The sequence below is a fragment of the Oncorhynchus gorbuscha genome, linkage group LG22, assembly GCF_021184085.1.
Source record: "Oncorhynchus gorbuscha isolate QuinsamMale2020 ecotype Even-year linkage group LG22, OgorEven_v1.0, whole genome shotgun sequence".
In the NCBI taxonomy this organism is placed as follows: Eukaryota; Metazoa; Chordata; class Actinopteri; order Salmoniformes; family Salmonidae; genus Oncorhynchus; species Oncorhynchus gorbuscha.
Window position 1 is genome coordinate 22639927 of NC_060194.1, and position 27285 is coordinate 22667211.

General features: G+C 43.1%; 1 protein-coding gene across 1 annotated transcript in view; it reads left to right on the plus strand.

Annotated features, from left to right (window-relative positions):
* Positions 1-25942, plus strand: part of cdh12a (cadherin 12, type 2a (N-cadherin 2)) — a 42696-nt gene extending 16754 nt beyond the window's left edge. Inside the window, exons 3-12 of the mRNA XM_046322119.1 lie at positions 2072-2366; positions 6259-6378; positions 7117-7284; positions 7680-7867; positions 10674-10927; positions 13434-13570; positions 16514-16635; positions 16932-17046; positions 24151-24402; positions 25286-25942. Of these exons, the coding sequence (XP_046178075.1) occupies positions 2072-2366; positions 6259-6378; positions 7117-7284; positions 7680-7867; positions 10674-10927; positions 13434-13570; positions 16514-16635; positions 16932-17046; positions 24151-24402; positions 25286-25812 (2178 nt within the window). The 3' untranslated portion in view covers positions 25813-25942. The remainder of the gene's footprint in view (positions 1-2071; positions 2367-6258; positions 6379-7116; positions 7285-7679; positions 7868-10673; positions 10928-13433; positions 13571-16513; positions 16636-16931; positions 17047-24150; positions 24403-25285) is intronic.
* The last annotated feature ends 1343 nt before the right edge of the window (positions 25943-27285 follow it).

The window sequence follows — 27285 nt, forward strand, 5'->3', positions numbered from 1 at the left end:
CCCTTGTTTACAGAGTTAGGGTTGTACCTGGTGGGTTCCTTGATGATTTGAGTGAGATTGAGGGCATCTAGCTTAGATTGTAGGACTGCCGGGGTGTTAAGCATATCCCAGTTAAGGTCACCTAACAGAACGAACTCTGAAGCTAGATGGGGGGCGATCAATTCACAAATGGTGTCCAGGGCACAGCTGGGAGCTGAGGGGGGTCGGTAGCAGGCGGCAACAGTGAGAGACTTGTTTCTGGAGAGAGTAATTTTCAAAATTAGTAGTTCAAACTGTTTGGGTATGGACCTGGAAAGTATGACATTACTTTGCAGGCTATCTCTGCAGTAGACTGCAACTCCTCACCCTTTATCAGTTCTATCTTGACGGAAGATGTTATAGTTGGGTATGGAAATCTCTGAATTTTTGGTGGCCTTCCTGAGCCAGGATTCAGACACGGCAAGGACATCAGGGTTAGCAGAGTGTGCTAAAGCAGTGAGTAAAACAAACTTAGGGAGGAGGCTTCTGATGTTGACATGCATAAAACCAAGACTTCGATCACAGAAGTCAACAAATGAGGGTACCTGGGGACATGCGGGGCCTGGGTTTACCTCCACATCACCCGCGGAACAGAGAAGGAGTAGTATGAGGGTACGGCTAAAGGCTATCAAAACTGGTCGCCTAGAGCGTTGGGGGCAGAGGATAAGAGGAGCAGGTTTCTGGGCATGGTAGAATATATTCAGGGCATAATGCGCAGACAGGGGTATGGTGGGGTGCGGGTACAGCGGAGGTAAGCCCAGGCACTGGGTGATGATGAGAGAGGTTGTATCTCTGGAAATGCTGGTTGTAATGGGTGAGGTCACCGCATGTGTGGGGGGTGGGACAAGTGAGGTAACAGGGGTATGCAGAGTGGATCTAGGGGCTCCATTGTGAACTAAAACAATGATAACTAACCTGAACAACATTATACAAGGCATATTGACATTTGGGAGAGACATACAGCGAGGCATACAGTAGTCACAGGTGTTGAATTGAGAAAGCTAGCTAAAAAGTGGGCGAGGCTAATCAGCTAGCACAACAAACAGCAGGTAAAATGGCGTTGACTAGGCAACTGGGCCGACAGATAAAACAAACAAGCAGAGTGGAGTACCGTGATTAATGGGCAGTCCAGTGTGCGTCAGCTATGTAGCCAAGAGATCAGTGTCCAGGGGGCAGCGGTGGATGGGGCAGGGGGGCTGGGCTGGCGAGTGTTATCCAGGTTTTTTTTTTGGCATCCTATTCACTATATAGTGCACTACTTGGCATCCTATTCACTATATAGTGCACTACTTTTGACCAGAACCCTATAGGCCCTGGTCAAAAGTAGTCCACTACATAGGGTAGGGGTCGGCAACAGGCAGAAACAGGCGTGGCCCCCCCAAAGTTTTTAGTAAAAAAATCACAAGGAATTGAGAAAAGAAATGTATTTAGGAAAGTATTCCCAATAATAAAGAAATAGACATATGTGATCATGTCTCAATGTAATCAAGGTATGAAATGATTCTTATTTTCAAATACAATCTTTTTTTGTGCTTAGTTGTGGTCAATTTGCAATGTGCAAATTATTATAATTGTGGTCCAGTCCCATGACTAAAAAATCGTCCTGTGGCTGAATTTAGTTGCCAACCCCTGACATAGGGAATAGATTGGGACTCATTCCATTTTATCGTTATTGTTGTGGCTCATGGATTATCTACTATGTAAAACTTAAGCCTTGCCATCCACCCTAAGTAATACATCCCATTATGGGATAACCAAGCCACAGGTCAACTAAAGGATGTCTTCATTGACTCGGGGACTGTGCTCTGCCATTATATGTATCTATCAAGGGCACAACATGTCCTCAGCATTTCCATATGGTCAGTGACGGTTGGAAGGAAGGAATGAGGAGGAGGAAATAGACTCAGCTCAGCAACAAAACTCTGTCCCCTTGTCATCCATCAAACCCAGCCACAGTGTGCACTTATGCTCAAGTCACATACAGATCTAGGCCAAGTACATGTGTATTCCTACTTTCATTCACTGACAAATACAACATGTTTTCTCTATGCAGCTTCACACTGACCTGGACAGGGGCGACAGCGACGTGAAGTACACTCTATCAGGAGAAGGAGTCGGAACCATCTTTACCATAGACCAGACGACAGGTGACATCCATGCCTTGATGGGTTTGGACCGAGAGGTGAAATCTTACTACACGTTACGAGCCCAGGCTGTGGACATGAACACAGGCAGGCCTCTTGAGCCCGAGTCTGAATTCATCATAAAAATTCAAGACGTCAATGACAATGAACCCAAGTTCTTGGACGGCCCATACACAGCCAGTGTCCCAGAGATGTCACCAGGGGGTAAGAAAGGCACCTGTAATCTACGTTTTGGCTTATACAAATCCATATGGGGTAAAGCTATGATGACAATTGGACATTAAGCTACACTAGAGTATTTGAAGGGAATCCTGTAGGAATACAGGCCTAGTTCTACTATCTATGAATTTTACCTTCATAGAATCCTATGATTGAGATCTGACTCCAATTGAAATGATAGGCAAAGGTTGTTGTTGCTTGGTTTCATTTCAAGTCATGGCAATCAGGTGGCATTGGTGTTTTTGTGCTGGAATGTTTCTGCAGTGGAAAGGAATAAAGTCCATTATTTTCTACAAAAAACACACATTGAAAGCAGGTGACATTCATTCACAGTTTATTGTGGTGGACTGGACTCAACAAATGTTGCTAGTCTCAAACACACCGTGCCATTTTTGTAAACGTTTGCAACGCGCACTGATCACCATGAGCAGTGGTAGAAACCTAAAGATTGCTAACAATTTGGCCTAAAGCCAAACATTTTCAGTCTTTATATGATACATTCCATGTCCATGTTTAAGTGGTACAAAATGATTAAGTGGTACAAAACACTGAATTGATATTAAATCAAAGTTAAAGCAGTTAGTTCTCCTAACTCTTTTGAGCATGGTATCCATATTAAGTCCCAATAAGAGTTGAGTCAGTCTCAGTAGAAGTTGAGTCAGTCTCAGTAAGGACTTGAATCTTTCCTACTTCCCTATCTTCATTTCCTAAATCTCTTTCCTTATTTCCTTTCCTAGATGCCTTTCCTCCTTTCCTAAACCCATTCCTTCTTTAATTTACTAGCTGTCTTTTCTCCTTTCCTTTCCTAGATTTGTTTCCCCCTTTTCTAGCTTCCTTACGTATTTTCCTTTCCTAACTCCTTTCCTCCTATAGGTTCTACGCCTCTTTTCCTCCTTTCCCAGATTCCTTTCCTAGCATCCATTCCTAGTATAATTTCCTAAAAATGTTTCCTTAATTCATTTCCTTGCCTGTATCCTTATTTCCTTTCCTATATTCCTTTTCTATTTTCCTTTCCTAGCTATTTTTCCTCCTTCCTAGAAAAAGGAGCTAGTAAAGGAGGAAAGGAAGCTATGAAAGGATAGGAGGAAGCGGTGCTATAAAATCAAAGGATGGGAGGAAAGGAAGCTAGAACAGGAGGACAAGAAAAGGAGCAGGGAAACCAAAGGAGGAGAGGAAAGTAAGGCAAGGTTTCAAGGAAATTAAACTAGGAAATGAGGAAAGAAAGATAGGAAAAGGCAGAAAGGAAGCTAGGATAGGAGGAAAGGACATTTTGTTAATAAAGTAGGAGGAAAGGATTATGCAAAGAGAGTGCACATGTATGTGGTAAGTATTCACCAGCGCCAGTAGATGTTAATAGTATTGGCTTTAATGAGAGGACAGTTTTTTGGTGACAGGACAGTCATACTGACACATTATCAGTAACCACAGGCAAGGTGGTAGCATGATCATCATATATTTATTACTCTCCTTATGCTCTAAAGAAATGTACGGACATGTAACGTGTGTCACTGTGCTGCTACCGGCTTCTCTTTTGCCACTGTCCCTGTCCCCTTACTGGGCTCAAATAAGTGGTCCTCTGGCTGCAAACAAACGTGACCGCCCACCTGATAAACAGATCAGGGGTGCATTCAGCAGGATGCAATGTTTTGGTGCGTTCAGATAGAAATATGCTATGTAGAACAAACACCCCTCTCTGACATGAAGAAAAAGGAATCACTTTGTCTCTACTCGTGGCATTTCCACAATGTTCAGCAATGTTTGGCTACTGAAAGAGGCTTTATTTAGCATTGGCAGCGCCATTAAGGACTGAAACTATTTTTAAATAATCAACTGGATGGGACTTCCTATGGGTTAAGGAAGGATCCCATGATTCCATCCAGGTCATCGGGAGGGATCAGCCAATTCATTATATTTGTGAGCAAACATTCCATAACTGCAGGTGGCAGTAAATCCCAAACCTTGGCTTTATACCTGTTCACACAACACACTCCAGGGGGAAGTATGCACTGTTACAGTTTGTTTACCTACTCAGAAGTAATAGAAGAAGAAATTGACCACTTCAAAATGAAGATGGCCTCAATGGCGCTGTCCGTGCTCTCACAGACGCCATAATGATACAGATACAATGATGCAATGTCTATGATGCCATGTCCTAAGTCTATGCTGAAATTACTGACAATCGCGCAACTGTGGCCACAAATACTCACCCACGCTCTGGGATGCACACACAGTAGAGCACACATGAGCGGTCAGTGAAGGAACAGGAGGTTGCTGAGGGGAGCACGCCTCTTAATAATGTCCGGAACGGCGCAAATGGAAACCATGTATTTGATGTATTTGATACCATGCCACTATTTCCACTCCAGTTATTACCACAAGCCTGTTCTCCCCAATTAAAGTGCCACCAACCTCCTGTGGTGAAAGCGCAGAAACACAAACAAAAGAAACAAGGATATGAATATTAAATAAGAAAACCTCTACCTCGTGCTTCGCACTAAAGACCTAGTCTTTATATTAGTTATGCCTGCTTAATATGCATCCTGTACTTTATTCAATCATTTTGTTGGTGACATAACTTCTCCCATCTATTTGTCTGATAAATACAATTTCGTAAAGTTATCTTAACAATTAGGTTTTAAAACCATCATCTCTTAATTCTCATGAAGTGTAAACTCCATGTAGAGGAAGTTTCAGATTCAGCCTTTATCAAAAAAGTTCAGCCAAGTTGTCAATATCTTGCTTTGAATTACATTAGATATCCTATCGCAGGGGTAGTATTTGAGAAGGTCCGGTCACATACACTTCCTAGTATCAGGTATGAAGGTAAGACCCAGATGCAGACAACATCAATTTAATAATGGTTTAATAATCCAACAGGGGCAGGAAATAGACAGGTCAAAGCAGGCAGGGATCAGTAAACCAGAGGTTGGGCAACAGTACCAGACAGCAGGCAGGCTCAGGGTCAGGGCAGGCAAGGGTCAGTAAACCAGAGGTTGGGCAACAGTACCGGATGGCAGGCAGGCTCAGGGTCAGGGTAGGCAGAGGTCAATAATCCAGAGGTGGGGCAAAGGTACAGGTTTGGCAGGCAGGCTCAGGGTCAGGGGTAGACAGTGTGGTCAGGCAGGCGGGCTCAGAGTCAGGACAAGCAAAGGTCAAAACCAGGAAGGTGACAAAAAGAGAGACTGGGAAAAGCAGGAGCTGAGACACAAAAACGCTGGTTGATTTGACAAACAAGATGAACTGGCAACAGACAAACAGAGAACACAGGTATAAATACACAGGGGATAATGCAGAATCTGGGCGACACCTGGAGAGGGGTGGAGACAATCACAAAGAGAGGTGAAACAGATCAGGGTGTGATACCTACTGCAGGTGGCAAAGGTCTGGATGCATAAGGTAATTTATTGGCGCAGTAACAAACCCCCACCTCGCAACCCATGCGACCGTAAACTATTCACACCTATCTTGTTATTGGAGAGAAAATGTTGCCGTTTTAAAGCTAATTTCCTGCAATTCTAAACATTTTGCATGTGGCAGAGCATTTTTTCCCCCTGCTGTTTAAAAGCTAATTTCCTGAAATTCTATGCATTCCTACATGTCTTATGTGTTTTTACATGATAGCAGTTTTTTTAGAGGGGGGGGCTGCGGTCCCTATTGACCCCGTTCATGATCTGGTCCGCGGTCCACCAGTTCAGTATGGAGGTCCTATGGCCTATGTAGGTTACATTGCATGCCAGAATTTGTCAATTATATCATCACATTTTTAATGGTTCATTCAAAATAATCATGTACTATTTTTAAGACGTAATGCTCGAAGTGACCAAAATAACACTATTTATTAACAATTTCCTTCCTTTTGTCTCTGTATGATGGACAGGTACTTTTGTAATGCAAGTGACTGCCACAGATGCCGACGACCCCTCCTATGGGAATAGTGCACGGATCGTCTACAGTATCCTACATGGACAGCCTTACTTTTCAGTCGACTCCAAAACTGGTGAGATCACAACATAGTTGAAATCAAGGCACATCCACAACGTCAAATGGAGAGATTTGAAAACCAAAGCGTTAAATGTGTAACTGGCCTTTACAATGGCAAAATGTAAAGCTGTACCACTGCAATATGTGATTATTGTAAATAATTTGAGATTATATTGCAGCTGAAGTTGGACTCAGAGTATAGGGGAACACATTGAATCAGGATTACTCGTTGTCGGTGGCAACGACCCTTTAGTACCCGAACCATGTGACCCTTTAGTACCCGAACCATGAGACTCACTGCTGATCAAACGCTATTCACACAGGTAAAAGCACTATTAGGTCAGATTAGTATTTGCACAGTGTCACAGGTCTCCCTTTGTTACACATCTGTGTAGGATGTCATAATTCTCCCAAATTAATGCATGAGTCAAAATCCACCTCTTCTCTCTTCCTTCGACGAACATCAAAGGGGATACAGTCTCTTATAATCACAACTCATCTCTCTTTCTCCACCTCACTACTCTTTACTCTTGCTTGCCTCTCTCTCTCTCACACACACACACACACACACACACACACACACACACACACACACACACACACACACACACACACACACACACACACACACACACACACACGCACACACACACACACACACACACGCACACACACACACACACACACACACACACACACACACACACACACACACACACACATCTTCTCTGTTGGTTTTTGTGACCTTGAACAGGGGTTATTAGAACTGCGTTGCCTAACATGGACCGTGAAGTAAAGGAGCTTTACCAGGTCCTTATTCAGGCAAAGGATATGGGCGGTCAGCTGGGAGGACTAGCTGGAACCACCACCATCAACATCACCCTCAGCGACGTCAACGACAACCCACCCAGGTTTTCAAAAAGTGTGCCAATTTGCATTTGAATGACTATGGTTTTGTTTGCTATTACCCAATCAATTTAACAATATTGTGGGCACTGAAAGGGAATCTTTCTGCACAAATTGGATCTCATCATATCTCTAGGCAACTAGATGTTACTTTAATAATTAGCTAGTGTAAGTGTTATCAATTATAATTAGGTAATTCATATTTGTATGAGCTGTTTATATATAATCAATGGTTTAGCAACACAAGTGAATTGATACTTGTTATAAATAGGCTTCACATTATTAAAAGAGGGTAAAGTGAGTCTCTGGCACTTACATTAAACTAGAGACTTGAGACTTGACTCATACAAGAAGCAGCCAATAATAATATTTTATATGTCTACATTTGAATCTATTCTTACTGTACGGCAGGTATATTCCACCTCAGGGTCCCAGAGTCTTCGTTAGTGGGCTCAGCAGTGGGGAAGATCAGAGCTCATGACCTGGACTCTGAGAAGAATGCAGAGGTGGAATATTCTATCGTTCCTGGAGATGAAGGACACATGTTTAACATCACCTCCAACGGGCACAGTCAAGAGGGAATCATAGTCCTCAGTGAGGTAGGAATTAACAACCCTTCACCAATCACTTTATTTTACTTGATCCCTTTTACTCTATGATGAGGAAAGGTCCACAAATGATCTCCATCGCGCTTTGTTTTGGGCCAGTTTCTCAAGTAAGAATTGCAGGTCTGTTATGATAGATCATGAGCAAAGCTGTGCTCATTTAGATAATTAAACTAACATACTACTTAGGCCTTGGAATATTAATAGATCATTGCTGCATATATCCTTTTTGTCACACCCTGATCAGTTTCACCTGTCCTCGTTATTGTCTCCACCCCCTCCAGGTGTCGTTTGTTTTCCCCAGTGTATTTATACCTGTGTTTCCTGTCTCTCTGTGCCAGCTCGTCTTGTATGTTTCCAAGTCAACCAGCGGTTTTCCCGTTCTCCTGCTGTTTGCATTCGCCTTCTTCCAGTCCCCCCAGTTTTGACCCTTGCCTGTTTCTGGACTTTGTACCCACCTGCCTGACCATTCTGCCTGCCTTGACCACGCGCCTGCCACTCTGTACCTCCTGGACTCTGATCTGGTTTTGACCTTTTTTCTTGTCCACGACCATTCTCTTGCCTACCCCTTTGGATTAATAAACATTGTAAGACTCCAACCTGCCTCCTGTGTCTGCATTTGGGTCTCGCCTTGTGCCTTGATACAACTACAAACCATCCTCAGAACCTAACCATGAGGAAATATGGAGAAATTGATGATCCCTATTTTCTGGCAGTCTAAAAATTTATTTTGATATTTTCTTCAGGAAAGTGCTTGGATGTGTTTTGGTTAAGCCTAAAATGAATACGTTTGAGGCTATGATCAGACAACACAACTCCTGATGGGATGTGACAAGCAGGAATCCCTTTAGAAATCCCCTTTACAACAGCTTCTTCTCTCTCTCTGTGGCCCACAGACTCCCAAATACTGGTATCCTATCTTCACATAAGTGGATAGTTGCACCAAAGCATTTTGAACTGGGTTTGAGTGCATGTCTCGTCTGGGCTGGGATTATATTATTATTCACAGATGGGGTGTGTATCTTGCAGCTCTGTGAGTTACCTCGATATACTGCAAGTACATCAAAGCGCTACTTGCACTTGTCTGGATGTTGACAATGAACATTCAAAACATTAGGCACTTTCTTGCAAATACATAGTGGGACTATACAAAGGCACTTTTGGCTTCTGAAATTTTAGAGCCATCTATTTGTAGCTGTTTGTATCATAGCCATCCTTGTTAGTGGTCTGTTTCTTCCTGCTCTCTATCTGGTCCTGCTAAAACAGCACCTGTACAACTGTGAAAGCCCAGGTGATGGAGGAAAGTATGCAAAATGGCTGATTTGGAGAGGGCTCAGCCAAAGTTTGCCACAGTTTGTGACAAGAGGTTTTGGAAGAGTAACCATTTCAAGGGATAATCGACCCCGTCAAAATAAAAGATTATAGTGAAACGATAGATAAACCGTCTGTGGGATTCAAATGGCCTCTAAATGTATTTATGGGTCAAGATATTAGGTCTATTAGGTCTATACTTTGTTTCTACATTGGACAGTGCTGGATTTAGTTTAGGCCTGAATGCATGCCCAATTTATGATATGCTTCAAGACTCCAGGAGTTATCTATTACAACCAAAATAGCACCAAAGCGATTATATTAAAAAAAAAAAAACTGTAGTATGCAGGAAGTCAAGCACTTTGATATGGAAATGTCAAACCTTTATACGTTAGAATATCAACCACAGTCATCTATTTTATTGATTTTAGATAATATTATCTCTTTCCAAGCCAAACTCTGGTATATTCCAAAAACAGTTTTTACCATGTAGGTTATCAGTGAATTTGAAAAAGTGTTCCATCACAAGTGAAGTGGGATGTTGAGGTGTTCTATGCTTACCCATGGATCTCCTTGATGATGAGTCAGGCACCTAGGAGGGCACAATAACAACAGCAGGAGCTTCCTGGCACAAATACTGTAATTGACACCTCTGTGCCGTTAATAAGAAGGAATTGTCACTAGGTTGTGGGTGGGAGGTGGGAGGTAGAGTAAGAGGATATAGGCCCAAACCAAAAACGGATGGCTTCACTTTCCAGATAGGAATATTGTCCCTGCTAATTTGCAATGTTGCAAGAATTGTGTTCCCTGCAGGTAACGCTGAGCGGTGCTTTTTGGATTGGCACACATGCTGTGGTGTCTATCCTCCTGCATCTCCTGCACAGTCCTGTTGTCTGTCTGGTTGTTATGCAGTCAGCAGGGTGGCTGCCCATTCCGCAGACAACCAGGCTTTTGCATGTGTGTGTCTCAGACAGGGACTGCTGTGTGTGTGTTGACAGTGAAAACTGCTCTGCTGTCAACGCTAACTAGGGACCCAGCTGAGTTAATGTGAGACTGTAAAATAGGGTCAGAAAGCGGTTCTCAAAGTGTCTCCATGAAAATATGTTAAAACCCCAAACATTGGGGCTTTTCAAGTCTCAAATTGCTTAAAAACTCAGACACTGAAGAACGTGTGTCTGTGTTGATAAAAGAACATTGAATCCAACTATTTTTTACCCATTTAACATAAATCAATCTTGGTTGGCGCAATTTCCATATCAAAGTGCTTGACTTCCGTGTCTGTTGAGCATACTAAACCTAACAGAGGTGGTAACAAACTGAACCAAGCACTATATTTGACCATTGCACACAGTATATTCATATCACAGAACAGTGACATGAAATGCATTCTGATTTTGACGATGTGAATGATTTTATAAATACTGATTCTATGTTGATTTGATTACTATGAATAATAAATGCATTTCACCTTTCATTCATTCTCTTTCAGCATCTCGACTACGAAACCAAAAGATCATACACCTTTAAAGTGGAGGCCTCCAACGCTCACCTGGATTCCCGGTTCCTGCACCGGGGCCCCTTCAAAGACACTGCCACCGTGAAGGTCAACGTGCTGGATGTGGATGAACCCCCTGTGTTCACTAAGACCTCTTACACCATAGATGTGTATGAGGACACTCCTGTGAGCACCATCATTGGATCTGTTACAGCGCAGGACCTAGATGCAAGTACCAGCGCAGTTAGGTAAGGACTCTTGAATACATTTATACATACATGTACAGTAAGACCTATTTACCGACTGTATGGTTCATCAAAAGGTGATTCATCAAGGCTGGTGTTGAGCAATGGGACCATGATGGATTGAGGTATTTTCCGATTGGGCACCTGCATCCGGCACCTTAAATGGCAAAAAGAAAAAGCTGTCAACATAGATCAACTTTACTGTATCTATTTAGCGAGATGGGAGCATTTTGGTCTGGTGACTGGAGTGTTGGATGTTTGATTTAACCAACAGAGACACACTTTGCTCCTCAGAGTTTATGAACACTGACAACTAATATACATTTGACTTGTTGTTTTTCTTCTTCCAAATGTTTTTCAAGTACAGTTGACTTCCACTCTGTTGGTGTTGAGAGACAGAGCGTGAAATGCGGGACATCTCTTGCACAAGAACATACAAATACGTTGTGGCCCAGCAGTGTTTTTTGTTATCGATGAATATTTAATGTCTTGCTAGAAATGGAGGAGGCAGTAATTCACCTTGCTCAAAAAGGCCATCTTTGTGATGTCTGCTTAATATTTTAAAGCATTACATTTGTCATTGTTTTCATGGGACATGAAAAACATAAACATACTAGAATGCTGATCAGAACACAACTACATGGCATCATGTTCCCTATATAGTGCACTTCTTTTGATCAGGGTCTGGTCATAAGAAGTGCACTATATAGGGAATAAGGTGCTGTTTGGGACGCATCCCTAGTTTCTACATGAAAAGAGAGTGATTATTCTTCTGTGTAATGTTTGCGGTCATTGCCTGGATCTTTATTTGACTAATCGTTAGGACATTTCTCCTTCGGGAACAATACATTATTTAGGCCTATCTATCTCTGTAGACCTATTACATTCAGATGTTCTATTACATTGCCTTCAGAAAGTAATCACACCCCTTGACTTTTTCCACATTTTGTTGTGTTACAGCATGAATTTAAAATAGTTTAAATTGAGATTTTGTTGGTCACTGCCCTACACACAATACCCCATAATGTCAACGTTTTTTTCAAATTGTTTACAAATGAATAAAAAATGAAAAGCTGAAATGTCTTCGGTCAATAAGTATTAAACCCCTTTGTTATGGCAAGACTAAATACACTTAGGAGTAAAAATGTTCTTAATAAGTTGCATGGACTGGATGTTTTTTGAATGACTACCTCATCTCTGTACCCCACACATACAATTATCTTCAAGGTCCCTCAGTCAAGCAGTGAATTTCAAACACATATTTAACCACAATGAGGTTTTCCAATGCCTCGCATGATAGGGCACCTTGAATATCTCTTTGAGAATGGTGAAGTTATTCATTATACTTCGGATGGTGTATCAATATACCCAGTCACTACAAAGATAAAGGCGTCCTTCCTAACTCAGTTGAGAGGAAGGAAACAGTTCATTGATTTAGCCATGAGGCCAATGGTGACTTTCAAACAGTTAAAGACTTTAATGGCTGTGATAGGAGAAAAGTCGATACACCACAACATTGTAGTTACTCCACAATACTAACCTAATTGACAGAGTGAAAAGAAGGAAGCCTGTACACATCTTTTTTTAAATATTCCAAAACATGCGTCCTGTTTGCAACAAGTCACTAAAGTAATACTGCCAAAAAGTGGCAAAGCAATTGCCTTTTTGTCCTGAATAGAAAGTGTTATGTTTGGGGCAAATCCAATGCCACACATTACTGAGTACCACTCTCCATATTTTCAAGCATAGTGGTGGCTGCATCATGTTATGGGTATGCTTGCAATCGTTAACGACTGGGAGTTTTTCAAGATAAAAAAGAAATTGAATGGAGACAATCACAGACCAAATCCTAGAGGAGAACATGCTTTAGTCTGTTTTCCACCAGAGATGAATTCAACATTCAGTAGGACAATAACCTAAAACACAACGCTTACCAAGAAGACAGTTAATGTTCCTGAGTCACAGAGTTACCGTTTTGACTTAAATCTGCTGAAAATCCATGGCAAGGCCTGAAAATGGTTGTCTAGCAATGATCAACAACCAATTTGACAAATCTTGAAGAATTTTGAAAAGAACAATGGGCAAATGTTGCACAATCCAGGTGTTGTAAGTCTTAGAGACTTACCAGAAAGACTCACAGCTTTAATTGTTGCTAAAGGTGCTTCTACAAGTATTGTTTTCACATTGTCATTTTCACGTTGTCATTATACCTTCAGAAAGTATTCATACCCCTTGACTATACCTCTTGACTTATTCCACATTTTGTTGTGTTACAGCCGGAATTGAAAATTGATTCCATTTTGAATTCAGGCTGCAACACAACAAAATGGGGAATAATTCAAGGGGTATGATTACTTTCTGAAGGCACTGTACATGCAAATACAGAATGAAGGTGTGGAAAGAATAGTTTAGATGTAAATATTGATTGAAAGATGCGGTGTGAGGTTGAAGAAATCATGTTCAGGAGTTTAAAAAAAATGTATTCATGTTTTTTGTGAATGTTTTGTAGATACTCTATTGAGTGGAAGAGGCCTGTGGACGGCTGCTTTGACATTGATACTGTGGAAGGGACCATCTCCACCACCGAGATGTTGGACAGAGAGAGTAATAGGCAGCACAATATCTTTGTTGTGGCCACTAAAGTTAGTAAGTATAGGACAAAGGGTAAATATGTACAGTGTATAATATGTGTTAATATACACTGAGTGTACAAAACATTAGGATATTGAATTTCACCCCCTTTAGCCCTCAGAACAGACTCAATTCATCGAGGCATGGACTCTACAAGATGTTGAAAGTGATCCACAGGGACGCTGGTCCATGTTGAATCCAATGCTTTCAACAGATTTGTCATGTTGGCTGGATGGTCTTTGGGTGGTGGACCATTCTTTTTTTATAAGATGTGTTTATTCTTTTATAAACAATACAAAATGTACACACACAAACAATATTTACAAACATCAACTACATCACACCTGCCCAGACCAACTAGCACACATGGCGCCCATGGCCTGTATAAGAATATTTTGAAGATAAATACACAACGCAGAGGACGAGAGGTCAATGGAGGACTAAAAGTCAATGGAGTACTAACAATCAATGGAAATAGGGTTTTTCTGTAACAGGGGATTAAGGATTAATGGATCAGAGACATGGGAGGAATTTCAGTCAGGGACTCATATCTACGTGGCAAGTTATCATTGGTCCTAATTGTTTATACATTGAACCTGAAATAGGATACTTGTTATTTGGCCAATGGCCTAGTTTTATTACAAGGAATTCTAATTGGTCAACCACAGGCTAGGGCTGGGTTATAAAGTACATCCTGTCTCTTTGTTCTGTGGAGAGAATCACTGAAGAGAATCACTGAGGACAAGGGAGAATAAACATCTACCTCAGCATAACATCTATGATTCGTCCTCTTTGAATAAACCTATTTTACTCTTCCTGATTTGCTTTGGGGTCTGTGGTTTTGAACAGTAACATTAACTGCTAACACCTGAAACTGCACCATTTTGATTATCTTAGTAACCCACACACTTTCTATATTTAAATAATAAATGATTAGATTTTTCCATTCTGTTAATAATGGTGGATTGATTGATTTCCATGTCTTTAGTCTATATTTTTTAAACATAAATCTTCAATAATGTTCCAACCGGAGAATTCCTTTGTCTGTAGAAATGCAATGGAGCTCAAGCTAACTCTCACGTGAACGTGCGTGGTCAGCTCATGCATCTCTGCCAGACCTCTGACTCATTCCCCTCTTATTCGCCCCCACCTCACAGTAGAAGCATCAAAAAGGGTTCTAAAGACTGTTGACATCTAGTGGAAGCCTTAGAAAGTGCAATTTGACCCCATAGACACTGTCTATTCGATAGGCAAAGAGCTGAAAAATGACAAACCTCAGATTTCCCACTTCCTGGTTAGATTTTCTTCTCAGGTTTTGCCTGCCATATGAGTTCTGTTATACTCACAGACATCATTCAAACAGTTTTAAAAACGTCAGAGTGTTTTCTATCAAAATCTACTAATAATATGCATATATTAGCAACTGGGCCTGAGTAGCATACAGTTTACTCTGGGCACCTTATTCATCCAAGCTACTCAATACTGCCCCCAGCCATAAGAAGTTTTTTAATATGAGTGATGAGGAGAAGCATCCAAACCATTGTGTATCTCAATATACCCCCACATACCATGTCTTGAAATATGCAGACAGATAGATTGAAAGTACATTTACATTGTAATACTTCTGACAGCCAACTTTCTAGCTCTGTCCACAACTTCCGGACTTGATAGTATTCCCAGAAAGCATGGAATATGGAATACTTATTAGATTTACACTTAAGACATGACCCTGCAGTTGTGTTGTGGAATCTCTGAATTTTGTCTCTTGTCAATTCTATATTAGCTTCTACTGGATCAAGCGTTAGTTAAACTTTTAGTTAAACTTAATTTTGTTAGTTATGCTCCAACTTCCCCTACATCTTATGCCAAAACCAGTTATTTTTAAGTTTTGGTTCAAATAGTTCATGTTTTTTTCAAAGAGATTGTCAGTTGGATATGCTCTCTACAAGGTTTTGTATATTCTTTCTTATCAAATAAACCTCATTTCCTAACTCACATAAGATTCCCTCAAGGTTGCTCTAATGTCCAAGAGATTTCCCGTTACCAAGTCATTTACAGTTTCTATGCATTTATGGTTTCTATGGTTAACCATTCTTGATATACACGGGAAAAACCCAGCAGCGTTGCAGTTCTTGACACACTCAAACTGGTGCGCCTGGCACCTACAACCATGCCCCGTTAAAAGGCACTTACATCTTTTGTATTTCCCATTCACCCTCTGAATAACACATATACACAATCCATGTCCAAATTGTCTAAACTGTCTAAATTGTCTAGAATCAGTTGTGCCTTTAAAATCATAATGAACAAGACGGGGGCCCTGATCCTAGATCAATCAGTACTTCTCTGAGACGCTTGTGAATAAGGGTCCTGGTGCAAGTAAGAGATTGCACAAAGCAGGCCATACCGTAGTCTACAGACACACACAGGGTTCCATACTTGTGGCACCATCTAGTGAAATTGACTGATGCTTACAGTAAAGCAGCTCAACCGATTCAATGAACTAAATGCTATTTTTTCTCTGAAAGAGCAGTTTATTGAATGGGAATCTTTTCAATGGATTTTTACAAATTCATTAGCATTATTAGAAAATCACACAATATACAATCAACACATATTATTCATTTCTTATAATTTGACTGTGCAGCCATTTGTTTTTCTATGAAAACATGTTATTATTTGTCAATGACTCTATTTTCAAGTATTCTCATGTTATTTCATTGTCAATTTCATATTACTTGTATGAGGCCTGCAGTTTAAAGCGTAAACAGACAGTGTCACTGTTACATCTTTCATCAAGCTACTGTAAACATAACACTGTTTCTTTTACAAAGCAGTTCAGACATGAGAGAAAGGGCTTTTGCAATGCTCACTCATTTGCGATGCTCACTGAGGTCCACTGTGTGCATGGTGTATTTATTACGTGTTGTATGATTACTGTTTTCTTTGATTCTGCAGACAACCCTCTCCTATCCAACAAGGTCACAGTCACAGTCAATGTGCTGGATGTCAACGAGTTCCCTCCAGAGCTCACCATTCTCTTTGACACGTTTGTCTGTGAAAATGCAAAAGTAGGCCAGGCAAGAACAGCTCCTTTGTGATAAAGGTTGTGTGTGTGTGTGTGTGTGTGTGTGTGTGTGTGTGTGTGTGTGTGTGTGTGTGTGTGTGTGTGTGTGTGTGTGTGTGTGTGTGTGTGTGTGTGTGTGTGTGTGTGTGTGTGTGTGTGTGTGTGTGTGTGTGTGTGTGTGTGTGTGTGTGTGTGTGTGTGTGTGTGTGTGTGTGTGTGTGTGTGTGTGTGTGATAATAATTGTGATAATTGTCTCTCCACTTGTTTCTGGGCATATGCTGTAGTTTAAACCTCTTTGTGCTTTACCAGGTAATTCAGACCATCAATGCTACGGACAAGGATCTTCCCACTGTTGGACAGAAGTTCTTCTTCAAGTCCCCCAGGGAAATCAGAAACAGGAATTTCACTGTGCGAGACTTTGGAAGTAAGCCATATTTGTTTTTCTTCAGAGAAATAAAGGAACAGATAAAAGAGAGCAAGAGATGGAGAGAATGTGAAGAAGGGGACAGAGAAAGAGATGGAGTGAGAGAACTGTCATGCAGGTGAAAGAGGACCCAAAAGCGACTTAACAGAAACAGAGTTTATTTAAGTCCAAACAGGGAATAACAGAAATCCTCTAGTCTGTAGAGGGGAATAACTGGAGAAGCGGCCACAGACTGCAGGTCGCTTCGGGTAGGCGCAGGCCGTAGTAGACAGAGACACCTGCTCACACGCAGCATCTGATGAAGGCAAAAAACACGACAGGACAGGGCGATACACAATCACAGCAAAAACACGACAGGACAGGGCGAAACGCAATCACAGCATGGTGAATACTAAACAAGGAACCGACGGGACAGGAACGGAACACAAAGGAATAAATAGGGACTCTAATCAGGGAAAGGATCGGGAACAGGTGTGGGAAGACTAAATGATGATTAGGGGAATAGGAACAGCTGGGAGCAGGAACGGAACGACAGAGAGAAGAGAGAGCGAGAGAGTGAGAGGGGAGAGGGGAGAGAGAGGGATAGAAAGGGGGAAAGAACCCAATAAGACCAGCAGAGGGAAACGAACAGAATGGGGAGCACAGGGACAAGACATGATAATAAATGACAAACATGACAGTACCCCCACTCACCGAGCGCCTCCTGGCGCACTCGAGGAGGAATCCTGGCGGCAACGGAGGAAATCATCGATGAGTGAACGGTCCAGCACGTCCCGAGACGGAACCCAACTCCTCTCCTCAGGACCGTAACCCTCCCAATCCACTAAGTATTGGTGACCCCGTCCCCGAGAACGCATGTCCATGATCTTATGTACCTTGTAAATAGGTGCGCTCTCGACAAGGACTTGAAGGGAGGGGGGAGGGAAGACGAACGGGGGTGCGAAGAAAGGGCTTAACACAGGAGACATGGAAGACAGGATGGACGCGACGAAGATGTCGCGGAAGAAGCAGTCGCACAGCGACAGGATTGACGACCTGGGAGACACGGAACGGACCAATGAACCGCGGAGTCAACTTACGAGAAGCTGTCGTAAGAGGAAGGTTGCGAGTGGAAAGCCACACTCTCTGGCCGCAACAATACCTTGGACTCTTAATCCTGCGTTTATTGGCGGCTCTCACAGTCTTCCCCGCAGACAAAGGCAGACCGGTAATGAAGCCTAAGGCGATGTGAGACCATGGTCGAGAAGGAATGGGGAGCGGTCTGAGACGACCGGCAGGAGGAGAGTTACCCGACTTAGTCTGCGCGCAGTCCGAACAAGCAGCCACGAAACGGCGCGTGTCACGCTCCTGAGTCGGCCACCAAAAGCGCTGGCGAATAGACGCAAGAGTGCCTCGAACACCGGGATGACCAGCTAACTTGGCAGAGTGAGCCCACTGAAGAACAGCCAGACGAGTGGAAACAGGAACGAAAAGGAGGTTACTAGGACAAGCGCGGCGACGCAGTGTGCGTGAGTGCTTGCTTAACCTGTCTTTCAATTCCCCAGACTGTTAACCCGACAACACGCCCATAAGGAAGAATCCCCTCGGGATCAGTAGAAGCCACAGAAGAACTAAACAGACGGGATAAGGCATCAGGCTTGGTGTTCTTGCTACCCGGACGGTAAGAAATCACAAACTCGAAACGAGCGAAAAACAACGCCCAACGAGCTTGACGGGCATTAAGTCGTTTGGCAGAACGGATGTACTCAAGGTTCTTATGGTCTGTCCAAACGACAAAGGAACGGTCGCCCCCTCCAACCACTGTCGCCATTCGCCTAGGCTAAGCGGATGGCGAGCAGTTCACGGTTACCCACATCATAGTTGCGCTCAGATGGCGACAGGCGATGAGAAAAATAAGCGCAAGGATGAACCTTATGGATCAGAGACATCAGACTGGAAGCGCTGGGATAGAATGGCTCCCACGCCTACCTCTGAAGCGTCAACCTCGACAATGAATTGTCTAGTGACGTCAGGAGTAACGAGGATAGGAGCGGACGTAAAACGTTTTTTAGAAGATCAAAAGCTCAACCCTGGGCGGAACCGGACCACTTAAAACACGTCTTGACAGAAGTAAGAGCTGTGAGAGGGGCAGCAACTTGACCGAAATTACGAATGAAACGCCGATAGAAATTAGCGAAACCTAAAAGCGCTGCAACTCGACACGTGACCTTGGAACGGGCCAATCACTGACAGCTTGGACCTTAGCGGAATCCATCTGAATGCCTTCAGCGGAAATAACGGAACCGAGAAAAGTGACGGAGGAGACATGAAAAGAGCACTTCTCAGCCTTTACGTAGAGACAATTCTCTAAAAGGCGCTGTAGAACACGTCGAACGTGCTGAACATGAATCTCGAGTGACGGAGAAAAATCAGGATATCGTCAAGATAGACAAAAACAAAAATGTTCAGCATGTCTCTCAGAACATCATTAACTAATGCCTGAAAAACAGCTGGCGCATTGGCGAGACCGAACGGCAGAACCCGGTACTCAAAATGCCCTAACGGAGTGTTAAACGCCGTTTTCCACTCGCCCCCCCTCTCTGATGCGCACGAGATGGTAAGCGTTACGAAGGTCCAACTTAGTAAAGCACCTGGCTCCCTGCAGAATCTCGAAGGCTGATGACATAAGGGGAAGCGGATAACGATTCTTAACCGTTATGTCATTCAGCCCTCGATAATCCACGCAGGGCGCAGAGTACCGTCCTTCTTCTTAACAAAAAAGAACCCGCCCCGGCCGGAGAGGAAGAAGGCACTATGGTACCTATCAAGAGACACAGATAAATAATCCTCGAGAGCCTTACGTTCGGGAGCCGACAGAGAGTATAGTCTACCTCGAGGAGGAGTGGTCCCCGGAAGGAGATCAATACTACAATCATACGACCGGTGAGGAGGAAGGGAGTTGGCTCGGGACCGACTGAAGACCGTGCGCAGATCATGATATTCCTCCGGCACTCCTGTCAAATCGCCAGGTTCCTCCTGAGAAGTAGGGACAGAAGAAACGGGAGGGATGGCAGACATTAAACACTTCACATGACAAGAAACGTTCCAGGATAGGATAGAATTACTAGACCAATTAATAGAAGGATTATGACATACTAGCCAGGGATGACCCAAAACAACAGGTGTAAACGGTGAACGGAAAATCAAAAAGAAATAGTCTCACTGTGGTTACCAGATACTGTGAGAGTTAAAGGTAGTGTCTCAAATTTGATACTGGGAAGATGACTACCATCTAAGGCAAACATGGGCGTAGGCTTGTCTAACGGTCTGAAAGGAATGTTATGTTTCCGAACCCATGCTTCGTCCATGAAACAACCCTCAGCCCCAGAGTCAATCAAGGCACTGCATGTAGCACCCGAACCGGTCCAGCGTAGATGGACCGACATAGTAGTACAAGATCTAGATGAAGAGACCTGAGTAGTAGCGCTCACCAGTAGCCCTCCGCTTACTGATGGGCTCTGGCCTCTTACTGGACATGAATTAACAAAATGTCCAGCAACTCCGCAATAGAGGCACAGGCGGTTGGTGATCCTCCGTTCCCTCTCCTTAGTCGAGATGCGAATCCCTCCCAGCTGCATGGGCTCAGTCTCAAAGCCAGAGGAGGGAGATGGTTGCGATGCGGAGCAGGGAAACACCGTTGATGCGAGCTCTCTTCCACGAGCCCGGTGACGAAGATCTACCCGTCGTTCTATGCGGATGGCGAGAGCAATCAAAGAGTCCACATCTGAAGGAACCTCCCGGGAGAGAATCTCATCCTTAACCACTGCGTGGAGTCCCTCCAGAAAACGCAGCAAAGCAGCGCCGGCCGTTCCACTCACTAGAGGCAGCAAGAGTGCGAAACTCAATAGAATAATCCGTTATGGACCGTTCACCTTGGCATAAGGAAGCCAGGGCCCTAGAAGCCTCCCTACCAAAAACTGAACGGTCAAAAACCCGAATCATCTCCTCTTTAAAGTTCTGGAACTTGTTAGAGCAATCAGCCCTTGCCTCCCAGATAGCTGTGCCCCATTCTCGAGCCCGGCCAGTAAGGAGTGAAATGACGTAAGCAACCCGAGCTCTCTCTCTAGAGTATGTGTTGGGTTGGAGAGAGAACACAATCTCACACTGCGTGAGAAAGGAGCGGCACTCAGTGGGCTGCCCGGAGTAGCAAGGTGGGTTATTAACCCTAGGTTCTGGAGGCTCGGCAGGCCAGGAAGTAACAGGTGGCACGAGAAGACTCTGGAACTGTCCAGAGAGGTCGGAAACCTGAGCGGCCAGGTTCTCCACGGCATGGCGAGCAGCAGACAATTCCTGCTCGTGTCTGCCGAGCATGGCTCCTTGGATCTTGACGGCATTGTAACGAGCGTCTGAAGTCGCTGGGTCCATTCCTTGGTCGGTTCCTTCTGTCATGCAGGTGAAAGAGGACCCAAAAGCGACTTAACAGAAACAGAGTTTATTTAAGTCCAAACAGGGAATAACAGAAATCCTCTAGTCTGTAGAGGGGAATAACTGGAGAAGCGGCCACAGACTGCAGGTCGTGTGTCGGGTAGGCGCAGGCCGTAGTAGACAGAGACACCTGCTCACACGCAGCATCTGATGAAGGCAAAAACACGACAGGACAGGGCGATACACAATCACAGCAAAAACACGACAGGACAGGGCGAAACGCAATCACAGCATGGTGAATACTAAACAAGGAACCGACGGGACAGGAACGGAACACAAAGGAATAAATAGGGACTCTAATCAGGGGAAAGGATCGGGAACAGGTGTGGGAAGACTAAATGATGATTAGGGGAATAGGAACAGCTGGGAGCAGGAACGGAACGACAGAGAGAAGAGAGAGCGAGAGAGTGAGAGGGGGAGGGGGAGAGAGAGGGATAGAAAGGGGGAAAGAACCCAATAAGACCAGCAGAGGGAAACGAACAGAATGGGGAGCACAGGGACAAGACATGATAATAAATGACAAACATGACAAGAACGGAGAGAAAGAGGGAAAGAGAGAGTTGAAGAGAGAGTCTCTGAAAGTCTCTATTATGATGCCATGCCAGTGACTCGCTTCAAATCTGCTTTCTTGATACTAGCTCCCTACAATATCCACAAACAATTGGTATTGAATTAATAGATGTTCAGGGTTTTTTGTCACAACCCAGGGGATGCCAGGGTGGAATGTTCTACTTTTTGCTAACCCCTACAGCCTTCCCACCTCACCATCCTCCGTTAGTATTTTTCTAACACAGTAACACATAAATACCAGAGCTGATTCAGAGAGACAGAGGCGCTCATGGCCATCGCAGCAAACAGGCACAAGGTGTGCTATAATGGCTCCTACCTTGTCAAATGAGATATTCGTCCAGCCAGGCAGAGGGAATGCTGTGTGACAGAGTCAGTTCACCACCACTATCCTGGTGCTGGAGACGAGGCAAGGCACATCGACACGTCGTCTCTGTAAAAACACAAGGCCTGTGTTTTATTTTTTTTGTACATGCGAAGTACTCACCATCACCTTATTTCAAATAAGGCACTGGAAAACTGACATTCTAGATACAGTTGAAGTCGGAAGTTTACATACACCTTAGCCAAATACATTTAAACTCAGCTTTTCACAACTCCTAACATTTAACCCTAGTAACAATTCCCTGTCTTAGGTCAGTTAGGATCACCTTATTCACTTTATCACTTTATTTTAAGAATGTGAAATGTCAGAATAATAGTAGAGAGAATGATTTATTTCAGCTTTTATTTCTTTCCTCACATTCCCAGTGGGTCAGAAGTTTACATACACTCAATTAGTATTTGGTAGCATTGCCTTTAAATTGTTTAACTTGGGTCAAACATCTCGTGTAGCCTTCGACAAGCTTCCCACAATAAGCTGGGTGAATTTTGGCCTATTCCTCCTGACAGAGCTAATGTAACTGAGTCAGGTTTGTAGGCCTCCTTGATCGCACACGCTTTTTCAGTTCTGACCACACACTTTTTATAGGATTGAGGTCAGGGCTTTGTGGCCACTCCAATACATTGACTTTGTTGTCCTTAAGCCATTTTGTCACAACTTTGGAAGTATGCTTGGGGTCATTGTTCATTTGGAAGACCCATTTGTGAACAAGCTTTAACTTCCTGACTGATGTCTTGAGATGTTGCTTCAATATATCCACATAATTGTCCTCCCTCATGATGCCATCTATTTTGTGAAGTGCACCAGTCCCTCCTGTAGCAAAGCACCCCCACAACATGATGCTGCCACCCTCGTGTTTCACGGTTGGGATGGTGTTCTTCGGCTTGCAAGCATCCCCCTTTTTCTCCAAACATAACGATGGTCATTATGGCCAAACAGTTCTATTTTTGTTTCATCAGACCAGAGGACATTTCTCCAAAAAGTACAATCTTTGTCCCCATATGCAGTGGCAAACCGTAGTTATGGCGCTCATCCCAATCAAAGCTCTACTCTGTCCTGGCACCCCAATGGTGGAACTAGCTTCCCTCTGATGCTACGACAGCAGAGTCCCTGCCCATCTTCTGAAAACAAAACATGTGCACTTGTCTTTTCCTACTAGCACCGACTTTTCTGAAAAATGTACAACTGTGATACCTAGCTCGGGGGGCCCAGTCTAAGGCACTGAAACTCAGTGTTGTAGACGTCACTACAGACCATGGTTTGTTTCCAGGCTGTATCACAACCGTCCGTGATTGGGAGTGCCATAGGGCGGCGCACAATTGGCCCAGCATTGTCCAGGTTAGGGTTTGGTAGGCCGTCATTGTAAAGACGAATTTGTTCTTAACTGACTTGCCTAGTTAAATAAAGGATAAATTAAAAATTAAAAAGCTATCTTAAGATGAATGCACTAAGTGTAAATTGCTTTGCATAAGAGCATCTGCTAAATTACTTAAATGTAAATGTGACTATTTAAATACATGCAAGTACTCTCTGTTGCATCACGGGTGAACACTCTTTGATGATCCCTCATTTGGTTTTTAGACAACACTGCAGGGACAGTGACCACACGTATAGGGTTCCAGACTAAATTGATTGATTGATTTATTGATTTAAGACATGTAGGGTTAATGGTTGTGTCATTTTGTTCCCAGACAACACAGCGGGGATAGTGACCAAGCGTGTGGGGTTCCAGAGGCGGGTCCAGGAGTACTACGTGGTGCCGGTGGTGGTGGAGGACAGTGGCTACCCAGCCCAGAGCAGCACCGGCACCCTCACTGTCCGCGTGTGTGCCTGTGAGACCGACGGTTCCCTCCTGTCCTGCACGGCAGAAGCAGTCTTTCTACCAGTGGGTCTCAGCACCGGGGCAGTGATGGCCATTTTACTGTGCATGGTCATACTCCTGGGTAAGTCATGTCTGTCAGTCAGAGATTGTAGTGTAGAAACACAGTATTTCTGAACGTACAGTATACAGAATATTATTTCCATTTGACACCCACCTTGACGATGATAAATAGCAATAATGTCAATAACGGCTTCCTCCAAGTGTTAATTACCTGCTATAGACTGTAAATGTACATTATCATAATGTTAATGTGTAAAATTCTACACTAGGGGGAGCTGAAGTCCTAACATACAGTAATGTTATTAAATTGACCATTACAATTTTTAAAATGGCCCTTGAAACAATCCCATAATCATACTTGTAGGTCGATTTAGCTCACTTATCTTGGTCCATCAATTAGTCCCTACTTTCTCCTACTAAAGTATAATCTCTTACTATTGAAAAACATAACATAGTGAGCACTAAAGTAGTGTGGAGTAAACTGCTGTGTTGTACTCTCTACTGTCTGCCACTGGGAGGGTGGAAGAGAGAGGGAGGGAAAAGGAGAGATGAAAGGATTGTGAAACAGCCTTTCATCCTGTCTGACTGCTGCCTCAGTACAATAGTGACAGATGGCATATCAGAAATGGATCACGGCTGGCCTCAGGCTGTGATTCCTTTAAGTTCTCCTGCTGAAAAAAAGAATGGCTAAAGAAAAGAGGAAATTAACTAATGGCTCCTCACACATGACATCCCACTGTCTTTCTTCCCATTACCTCCTACAGTACCTTGAAAAGCTCTTGAAATGCACGTCACTGTATATTTTCACTGCAGTACATCTATGTATGGAGACGATAAAATGGTGGGTGTGGTGCGCCTGTTTCTTTTGTATTGTATTGATCGTGGTGAGCTTGTTTATTTTGTATTGTATTGATCGTGGTGCGCTTGTTTCTTTTGTGTTGTAGTGATCGTGGTGCTCTACGTAGGCCTGAGACGGCAGAAGAAGAGGGAGACATTGATGTCGTCCAAGGAAGACATCCGGGACAACGTGGTCCACTATGACGTCGAGGGGGGAGGCGAGGAGGACACCCACGCCTTCGACATGGGCACGCTGAGGAACACCAAGGCCATAAAGGAGAACATGCTCCGCCGGGGCACAGGGTCATGGTCAGATGTCACCACTCAAACTGAGATCAATGGGTCAACCCCTACCACAGAAGGCAGCACTAACATCATCAGGGACTACATTCACCAGCGTCTCCAGGAGAACCACCTGAGTTTCTCTGCTCCCCCGTATGACTCGCTAGCTACATACGCCTACGAGGGGGATGGGTCAGTGGCAGAGTCGCTGAGCTCCATCGAGTCGTGGACGGTGGACGGCCGTGAGGACTTCAGATACCTCAGCGAGTGGGGGCCGTCCTTCAAAACTCTGGTGGGGATATTAGACAAAGACAAAGCAGATCCTCCCACTGCGGAAGTGGAGGAGAGTTGAGAGTACTTGTAAAGACAGGAATGACAGAAAATACTATTTGATTTGCAAAAGTTGTTTTACTTTTATAGTACTTTTATAGACAATGGGAATAAAATACAAGCCGTTCATTTAAGTTTTTATCATAGTTTTGTGGTGGTTGTTATTGTTGTTTGTTTTTTGGTTAAAATAAACTTGACAAGCTATCAAAGTGCCTCGAGAACTGCTCTGATGTTTATCTAACTACAGGATGTCTTTATTGTAAGAATGTAATAATCTATTGGAGAGACACCTCATCCATGCTCACATAGGCCAGATACACTCACCCACTTGAGCTAAACCGGGGCTTTAGACCATAATCATCACAGCCTTTCAAAAGCATGCAGCTGTGAACTACAGTATTCTACACTAATCTTTACTTAAACCCTTGTCCATGGATTCTGATGAGCTAGCCAGAATTGAAGGTGGTGCTAATCACAATAGGCAAATTGTTTCTGTCGAAATCAAGATCCAACCAATGCTCTTGTTTGTCTTGTTCATCAGCAAGGAGCTACAAGCTTTCATCCCCTTTCATTCTTGTCAAATTAAATATCAAGTGATTTTTAAATGTCAACCGCAGTGGCATATTTTATTGTAATGCGATTCTCGCATTAATTATGCTAAAGACTGTAAGGATTAGACGACTATCTTGAAAATTGTAAGCTTTCTAGTTCACCATACTCCAAATGTTTTAAACACTTAGATGTTTACATTTCGTACTTTGACTTTACAGAAAAGGGTAGGATCAGGGTAGGATCAGACCATTTCAGAGGATTATTTGATTTGTTCAATCTATGTTGATCCACATAACCTTTTCAATATATGTTGATCCACATAACCGTTTCAATATATGTTGATCCACATAACCGTTTCAATATATGTTGATCCACATAACCTTTTCATTATATGTTGATCCACATAACCGTTTCAATATATGTTGATCCACATAACCGTTTCAATATATGTTGATCCACATAACCTTTTCAATATATGTTGATCCACATAACCTTTTCAATATATGTTGATCCACATAACCGTTTCAATATATGTTGATCCACATAACCTTTTCAATATATGTTGATCCACATAACCTTTTCAATATATGTTGATCCACATAACCTTTTCAATATATGTTGATCTACTTGAAAGCATACATTAACATAGAACATTGTACCCTTTTGAGTTTTGCTTCATGTTGCGATAATACATTAACACACACTCCTTGAGTAGGCAAGTGATAAACAGTTATTTATTCTTCTCACGTGCATTAGCGTGTGTGCCATTTGTCGAAGGAAGCAAATAGATTATGAACCTAAAAGTCGCACCTTGAAGGTGACGAAGGAATATATAATTCCATTTTTGTTGTGCATGTAAAAGCAACATAAATCATTTTTAAGTGTGAGGCTCATCAAACATCCAATATCAACACACAGTGTTATTCTACTCCCAGAGAACAAC